At 47.6% G+C, this 9,416-nt stretch overlaps 1 protein-coding gene across 2 annotated transcripts in view; it reads right to left on the bottom strand.

Annotated features, from left to right (window-relative positions):
• Window positions 1-383: 383 nt before the first annotated feature.
• Tafa5 (TAFA chemokine like family member 5) overlaps window positions 384-9,416 on the bottom strand; it is a 220,519-nt gene continuing 211,486 nt past the window's right edge. The window contains exon 4 of one of the 2 annotated variants that reach the window (XM_087558765.1): window positions 384-2,473. In XM_087558765.1, coding sequence (XP_087414891.1) covers window positions 2,465-2,473 — 9 coding nt within the window. In that variant the 3' untranslated portion in view covers window positions 384-2,464. 2 annotated transcript variants of the gene reach the window in all.

Here is a 9,416-nt window from a genome sequence, read left to right as displayed (position 1 = left end):
CATCTTCCCTATTTGTCTCTGGCCGATAGGGGTGAAGCAAAGCCAAAGATTATGTCTTTAATAAGCAGAGAGCCCTGCTCTTGCCTCTGGGGGAGGGGCAGGGACCCATCCTGGGGGTGCTGAGCACACCTTAGCATTACTATGATACGGTATAGAAACCCTGGGAACACCCAGGGGTGGCTTCAGAGCCCACTGGTGCAAGCCCAAGAAATCCTTGGCGCTCAATTCCTAGATGACGCCATGAGGAGGAGCTGCAGATGGTGTCAGCCTCAGGTGTTGTGACCAGGAAGGACCCAGTGCACGGTGCCCACCTACTGTCCCCACCAGCCACACAAACTATTCCCATCTCCAAGGACACCACGGCCAGGCAACAAAAGCCATGATTATCAAAGGACTTTTTTTTCTTTATTTTCATAATTTAGCTGAATCAACACAAAATCGGATACTGTAAAACAAGGGGGTGGGGGGAAATATGCTGTAACATCTTAAGTCTCCCGGTCTCTACCCTCGAAGGTCTCTATGCTTTCAAAAGAAACAGCCAAGGGGAGGTGGAGGTCCAGGCGTTGAGGTTCAGTGGTGAAATGAAACCTACCTTGCTGACCCCTGCAACACAGGCCACTGGAGCCTGACACTGCGGGACAGTGGCCTTTCCTGACTACCTCCTCTGATGAGAATCCCCCCACCCCCATGTCAGCTTCGTCTCCCTGCCCAGGATGCTCATCCGTCTGCATGAGTGAAGGGAGGACACATGGATGCTGGAATGGGTCTCACAGAAATGAGCTTTCTTTCCTACCTTTTAGCCTATGGTTGCTTGAACGGCATCTCTATACTGGAGTTAAATACATTTCTTTAAAAAAATGTTTTTCTTTAGTAGTATATTACTAGCATGATAGTCATGTTAATTGGACGTGTAGGTAGTATACTTTTAGCAGAACTCAGGAATATGAATGGGGACTGTGTCTGTCCCTTATCTGATGGCCTCTGGCCCCACAGCATAGGACAATCAAGGACAGCGATTCTGCTCCCCAGCCCCGTCTCCCCTCCAACCCTGCTGTCTCAGCCTCCCAATGTGGAGAACAAGGACCTCTGAGAATGAAGGGGGGCCATTCATCTGGGAAGGGCAAGTTGGCCGTACATGGACTCAAGATCTATGGATGGCAAAGGGGGTTAAGAGAGAGAGAGGGACCAAAATCCGTGACCAAAATATTGTATACGCAATGTTTACCAACACATAGACTCACAGGGGGGTGTGAGCTATCAGACCAAACCAGAGCAAAGAGAGTCAGAGCTTCCTAGAATGGGTGGGTTCCTCTGCACTTCACCCACAGCTCTGCCCCTCCGTGTCTGCTCTGAGGTCCTCCATGGCCACTCCAGAGTCTCCAGGCTTCCAGGGGGCCTGGTCACAACTCTCAGGATGGTCAGACCTGCTGTCAAATGTTAAATAGGATTTTCTACAAATATACAACATATAAAAACTGTTAAATATATAACTTTAGGCTTTTGCAAAATACATTTAATGATCTCTTTCAAACAGGGTTACTTCAGTTTTCTTTAATTTGCTTTCTGGAGCTAAATGGTGCATCAGATGAGATAGCAGTCACGGGAGACCCAGCATGCTCTTGGCAAATGGTGGATTATCCAACTATCAAAAATGGAGCTGTGGAAGAGGCATGTCTAACTGGTTAAAACAGAAAGTGATTTTAGTACGATAGAGTTGGTCTAAGCACAGGGGCAAAGGGTCTGTGTCCGGGGCCCTTGCTGTCCGCTGGGGGCTGTTGCCGGCCACGCCCCTGCTGGGTCCTGCAGGTGCACCACGGTGGTGTCCTTCTGGGCAAAGCCATCCTCCTAGGGCACGCTGCACTGTTCGTGGGGCGGGGGTCTTGGCCTTGGATGCCCTCTCCATGGTGCCTGGGCCACCAGCATGTCTGCCACTGTGCCCTCCCCCGCCCCACAATCAAACCCGGGGGGAACTCTTGGCAGCAGGGATGTGTCCACGTTAAAATAGATTTGCTCTTTGGTCTATTGAGTATACTGAAAGTATAAGAAAATAAAAGCGATTCAGACAGTCTGGGACAGAGGAGGTGGTGGCTTCTGCACCTGACAGTCCCCGGACCTTGCGTCGTGGCTCAGCTGGCCGGGCCGCAGTCTCCTTGTTCTGGTCCTCCAACTCCAGGGAGCAAGCGGCTAGTGAGGATGAATGTAGCCGGGCTCTACACACCAGGTATTGCTGATTCCTGGCACCACCCTTGACATGTGTGTCTGAGTCCCGGCCTCCTGGGTTCAGCTGGACAGACTTAAGCTCAGAGCTCCGAGGAATTGGGATGTCTTTGTTAGGCCTCTGGGAAACAGTGGGTGGATGGGGGAGGTCAAGCGATGTCCACACAGGATGGAGGACTGTGGCTGAGGTGTAGAATCTCCGGGGAGCCACAGCCACTCCCAGGGGGCACCGCAGGGGCTGCGATTGTCAGGAGACCTGAGGAGCAAAGACAGAGAGCTGTCAGCCTCATACTGAAGCCATCCAGAGTCACATCCCTTGCCACATACACTTCCTCTTGCCCATGATGGGCAAGGTAAACATTTTCTGAACCAAGATTGCAGACCTGGATGGCTGGGGATTAAGCCCCAGAAGCACCAGTCTGCCTGTGTCCCAGGGGAGGCTGCCCTCTGCTGGGAACCCAGAGGAACCTCTGTATACTCTCCAGCCTGTGTTGGCCAGAGCTGGCCTAGGTCCTTTCAGTTTCCTAAGGGTGCCTGGCACAAACTGGCATACTTAGCACGAGTCCCACACTGGCACAGGGGGCAGGCACTTCACCCCTGACCCTTTAGCAGCTCTGGCTGGAGAGAGGACATCTCTCTCCCACCCTTCAGCAATCAGACCCTAGAGAGTTAAGACATCTGCAGGGACAGAAGGGACAGAAGGGACAGGTGGAAGGTTGGTGCCGGTCACAGGAAAAGCTTGTCTCTCAGGAAGAGCACCCACACAATTCTGACCACCTTAGAAGATCACCTTGCTTCAGTAGAGACTTGAGCTGGGAGAGTGATGGGCTAACAATGGGAGTCAGCACACCTTGACCAAGATGGTTTGGTAGAAATGTACCTCCTGCTCTCTACACCTAAATGTACCCTACAGACATAGGAATCATCGGACCTCTGGTTCTTCCTCCTAGTAGGTCCATGCCGAATGAATAAATCTGCTTTCGTGTGTGTGTGTGTGTGGTGTGTGTGTGTGTGTGTGTGTGTGTGTGTGTGTGTGTGTGTGTGTGTGTTGTTTTAAACATTGTTGGTCTCTGTTGTATTAGGATGGATGGATGGATGGATGCTAGGCCTTATGTGTTGGGTCTCAAGCTGCCAGGTCTCAAGCTGTGACTCTGACATCGCCAGTAACAATCCAGCCCGGCCACCCTGATGAGGTGTCCTGGCACTAAGACACCACAATTCCAGAGCACAGGATCCGTCCAACATGGACAACACCCCCTCCCACCCCCAGGATTTGTACTCATAGAGTGAGGTCCAGTTGCCGAGTGGCCTAAGTCATGGGCCATGGTAGGCGGCACTTCAGGGAGACCACAGGACGACGGAGGCAGCTGCATTCCATTGGCCCGGCAAACTCATAGGGGCAGTCGGTCCTTTGTGTCTCCATATACTTACCAAACGCATGGGGAAAACTGCACCCGGAAATCTCAGAGTGTTCCTATCAGTATCGCTTGACAGTGTACGTAAGATCAGCTCACGTACGTACTCATCAGAGGCTAAGGCTGCCCCACCCTGCCTGCCTCCATAGCTTGGCAATCTTGGCGTGGGTTTTGGGGATGCTCAGCCCTCCCTCTCCCACCGCTGTTGTATTGAGCTGGGATGGGATCTGTGGTCTGTGTCTGCAGCACATTATGGAAGGTAATTGTTAGATATGATAGGATGGGGGGGGGGCGCCGTCTGCAAACATGGGAAAACCAACAGCTGCGACTGGACACATTTGTTATTTGGTGACATCTCCTTGGAAGAGAAACATATTGTTGAATTATCAAAAATTCACTCTTCCTAGATGTGTTCTGGGGGCTGCTCTCCCACCACCGTTCCGTAGCAACAGCCTCTGCTCTTTCTAGAAAGAAACAATGAGGAAGGTCTTAGCAGTACCCCATTTGTGGTGTAGGGACAGGATCCCCTCCCCCTACACATACATCCTAGCTGGTGTCTGTTCTCGTTCATCTTTAAACCCCTTCCATGCTCCCAGAACCATGAAGATTCTTCACGGTGAGAGACCAAGCTGTCTATGCTTATTGCTGTGTGCTCTCCCTTCCTGTACCTAAAACCTTCTGCCTGTTAGGGCATGGTTGGCTGTGGCAACCCTTTCCAGAAACTGAAGCTCTTGGCTGTCTCCTCCTTGTCCCAGGTGCCAGAATCACAGAACAGGATTCACTAGGCCAGGCTGCTCAGGGGTGAGTGGGGTTGTCCCGGAGCATGGACTGGCTGGGACATAGTTCACAAGCTGCCTTGCACCGACCCCGAGGGCTATCCCTGCTGGCCACTCCACATGGAGCCTTTCTGTTTCTGCACTTGCCTGGGTCTGCATGATGGCTGCATATACTATGGGCACAGCATGATGGTTATACATGGATGACTCAAACAACAGCAGCTCCAAAGCTCAGTTTTGGGGCTGGAGTTTGATGGCAGCTGGACAGGGCTGGCTCCAACTGCAGACAATTGCCCAGGTCCTCTTTTTTTTTTTCTTTTCTTTTTTCCGGAGCTGGGGACCGAACCCAGGGCCTTGTGCTTGCTAGGCAAGCGCTCTACCACTGAGCTAAACCCCCAACCCCTGCCCAGGTCCTCTTGAGGCTGGTGGCTATAGTCTCAGTCTCACGCTGACAGTGCTCTGTCTCTGCCTCTCCTCCACAGCTCAAGTTAGGACAGTTGCCACTGGACATTCTAGCCATGGAAGTACACTTTGCCTGGGGGCCTTGGTTGCATCACATATGCACAGACCTGTTGTCACAAGTTCTGAGTGGACATTCTCTTGGGATCCCCTGAGTCCTTTCTTCATTGGTTCCCTGGCCAGCCTGTGTTGTGTGGTCTCTTCTGAGCCAGCTGCTGATCATGGCTACAATCAGCTCAAGTCTCTTAAACTCCCACCCTCCTCTGTTGTGCCCTGAAGCCAGAAGTCCGTAATGTCACTTGCCGCTGGTCTTCTGTTGGGAGGCTCATAATGTAGGACAACTTGACCTGTGTCTTCCAGCTCCATCTACTGTCAGTGTTGTACCACTGCTTTGGCCTAAAACAAGAATGTCACATAACAGTGTGAGCAGCTGTGTCCCCTCATCCCCTGGCCCTGAGTTTAATGATATATCATTGAACCCAGGTCCAGGGTTTGAAAGAACGCCTTCCTGCTATTTGAACCAGCCTGCAGGGTTGAAGATATTCTAGAGATGTTTGCTGCTCTCACTTTGGCTGTCCCACTATTTAAACACTGGTCTCCAAAAATCCAGAATTCTGCCCCAATAATCTCATGCTGGGAAAAGAGAAAATTAAAGCCTGAGACAGATAGAGGGGACACTTCCCCACACCTGAGATTTATAACTTGTCAGGCCACCTTATAGACAAGACAAGACAAGACAAGACAAGACAAGACAAGACAAGACAGAAGAGACAATGATGGGTCAAGGTTGAGTGGGACCGCACATTGTCCAACACTGCTTAGATATGTATAACACTGCCCCCTTAAACCTTAACCTCACTTCAGGACCCCGAGGCTGGATCTGAGGCAGTCTTCACATCAATGTAGTCACATTGAATAAATCAATCTTTTTTTCTCCCTCCTCTGCTTTTCACAATTAATTGGAATGTTTAAATTGGCCTATTGAGTTTAGGCAGCAGAGACTGGCTTGCTGGACACAGGCTGTGACCCTAAGTCCAGTTACCATTGCAGATTAAGTCAGGAGCAATGTTTCATGGTGATCACAAGTTCTGTGGTGGACATGGTGATGGAACTACTTTGGGTCTACTGTGGTCTCCTTTCTGCATCCCCAACGTGACAACTGCTTCTTTGTTCCCTTCTACTTGGGTGACAGCCACACGGGCCCTGGTTCTACAGGTTCCCATTCAGAGGTCTGGTCTACATACAAAAAAATCCCATCCTACCCAACTGCACACCACTGTGATCAAAATCTTTAGTTTCTTTCTTCCACATGCAAATATCTAGCTGTTTGTCCAGTGACCTCTGTTGGAAAAAGGTTGTCTTTTTTCTAATGTAAACTCTTGGTACTTTTTGTTTAAAATCAGGTTCTGCTGCTGGGTGGGTTTATTCCCCGGCCCTCTGTTCTATCTCAGTCTACATTCTGCTCTGCCTCTATGGTTCTGTAGTATACTTGAGGTCAGGTCTTGGGATATCCCTTGGATGGTTCTTTCTTTCTGTTTAGGATGGCTTGAGCTGTCATGGTCTGTGCCTCTGTATGAATTGTAGAATTTTTTTTTCTCTATTTCTTGGGACAATCGCCATTGGAATTTTAATGGGGGCCACACTATATCTGTGGATTTATTATGGTCATGTGGTCACATACATGATAAATTAAAAAGACAAACAAACATGGATCATTTACTTATCCATGATGGAGCTTGGGAAGCCTCTCCACCTTCTAGTGTCTTAAATGTTCTTCTTTAGTGTCATGATGTTATTATTGCAGCATGAATCCACTTCCTTGATGAGTTTTATTACAACGAATTTTTCAAGCTATTGTAAAAGTGAGTATTTTCCTGATTTTTCCCTCAGCATATTTGTTATTGGTATATAGAACGACCACTGAACTTTGCGTGTTGGTTTTATTTGGCTGAAAAGTGTTATCAGGACCAAAAGTTTCCTAGTGGAGTCACCAGAACCTTCCACACAGAGGGTCATGCTCTCTGCAAACAGGAGGGATTTTGCCTCCTGTTTCCTGTTTTATACTGGCCACTCATTCACTTCTCTTGCTCTTGGTGCTGGTTAGATTTTTGTCAATGTGATATGAGCTGGAATCACCTGGGAAGACGGAACATGAATTAAGAAAATGCCTCCATCCTTCTGGGCTGTGGGGGACATTTGCTTGATTAATGATTGATGTAGGAATGTTCAGTCCATTTTGGGTGGTCAGTCCTGGACAGGTGGTCCTGGGTTGTGTAAGAAAGCAGGCTAAACAAACCACAGGGAGCAAGACACTAAACAGTGTTTCACCATGATCTCTGCTGTAGTTCCTGCCTCAAAGTTCCTGCCCTGAATTCCATCAGTGATGGACTTGGATCAGGAGGACTTGAAATATAAGCAAGCCCTTTCCTCTCCAAGTTAATTTTAGTCAGTGTTCAGACACAGCCATAGAAGGTAACTGTTGGGGATTGGTTCTAGTGTTTTGTCTAATTTCAGCTCCCAAAAAGCTGCACTTCCAAACTTGAGGGTCCCTGTCCCTAGCTGGCTTCCACTGATAATAAAGAATTGCCATAGAGTCAATGACTGCGCAGAAAAATGGAGGTGGGACTTTTAGATTGTGTGGGCAGGGGTCTGGGGGAGAGAGGAGAAACAGAAAATTGCCATGACTGGGAGGGAGAAGGATCAGATATAAGAGCTGCACGAAAGAAAGCAACCAGCCAGGTAAGAATTCGGGAAAATGGCCCTAGGGGCTATTCCCTCGATTGGGTCTGGAGTGGCAGAGATGAAATGTTGATTTAACAAGTTGACACAGGAAAGTTGGAGGGGGAAATGTATGCTAGCCACAGAGAGGATTAGAAATGCCCAGCCATTGAGCTAGTCAAGGCATATAAAAATTAGTTGACATGTGTGTCTTTCATTCATGAATCCAGAGAGTTCTTGGGCTCTCACCATGAGCCAAAGTGGTTTAACTAATTCATTGTTGGCAACTATTACACTGTTGTAGCCAAGATGCCCACACTAAATTAAACAGAGTTCCTTGTCCCACTTAATGTGACATTGGCTACACACCTGCCATCTACTGTCTTCATTGTGCTAAGGCATGCTCCTTCTATTGACTTTCTTCATGGCTTTTATCATAAAACTGTCAAAGCCCCTTTCTGTGTCTACTGAGATAACAATGCACTTCTGTCCTTGAATCTATTTGTATATTGAGTTACACTTGTTGATTTGTTGGAGATTGAACCATACCTGCACCCATGGGACGTAATTAGTTTGGTCATGGTGTTATGTTTCTTGAATTCAATTTGCAAGGACTGTATTAAGATTTCTGTGTGGTGCTGGTGCACATCTTTAATCCCAGCACTCAGGGGGCAGAGGCAGGTGGATCTCTGAGTTTGATGCCAGCCTGGTCTACAGAGTAAACTCCAAGACAGCCAAGGCTACCCAGAAAAACCCTGTGTCTGTTCTTCAACAGGATCTGGGTTCAATACCCAGCACCTACATGGCCACTCACAACTCCAGCTCCAGAGAATCCAAACCCCTCACACATACATCCACACAGGGAAAAACATCAATTCCCATAAGTAAAAATTAAAAAAAATTTAAAAAGGAAGAATGTTTGTATTTATGTTCATCAGGGATACTGGTCCATAATTTTTTTAAATGGTATCTTCACTTGGTTTTGTTATCAGTCAATGATGGCTTCAGAGAATGAGTTTGGCTGTATCCCTTCCATTTTGTGGAACCGTTTGGTAAGTGTTGGTATTTTTTCTTCATGGTTTGTAGAATTTGGCAGAGTCCATCTGGTCCTGGATATTGATACATATGGAGATCTATTGTTGCTTTGATATCATTGTTTGTGGTAGAACCGTATAAGTTTTTTATACCTTCTTGACTTAACTTTGTTAGGTCGCCTTTGAAGATATTTCTCCATTTCTTCTAGACTTTACCGGCTTATTGGAATATAATTTCAAAGTGTCCCATCACGGTCCTCTGAGTTCCATTGGTCTCTAACCTTTTCAACTTGGAATTAGTGTGGAAGGGCATTTGCCAATCTCGTTTACCTTTTCAGAGAAACGACTTTTTGTTGGGTTGATTTTGGGTTGTCTACTTAGTCTCTACTCCATGAACGGTTGGAACAGGAAACTAGATCCATATCTCTCACCTTGGACAAAAGCAATAAGGAATGGATTGAAGACCTCAGATGACCCGAAATGTCAAAACACTTGGTGGAGGGAAACACAGAAAACACTTGACGATGTGGACATAGTGTCCTGAAAAGGACTGGAATTCTGTAGTGAGTTGCTAAGAGTTGGCAAGCTGGATTAAAAACCTGCACAGCCATGGAAAAGATCAATGGGGTGAAGAGGCAGACTGTCCAAGGGAAAGGAAAGTTTACCAACCATGTGTCAGACAGATTAACATCTAGAACACAGGAAAAACTAAATATATATACATATATACATACATACATATATATATATACATACATACATACACACACACACACACACACACACACACACACACA

Source organism: Rattus norvegicus, chromosome 7 (assembly GCF_021556685.1).
Source record: "Rattus norvegicus strain SHRSP/BbbUtx chromosome 7, alternate assembly SHRSP_T2T, whole genome shotgun sequence".
In the NCBI taxonomy this organism is placed as follows: Eukaryota; Metazoa; Chordata; class Mammalia; order Rodentia; family Muridae; genus Rattus; species Rattus norvegicus.
This window is presented reverse-complemented; position numbering and strand designations above follow the sequence as displayed.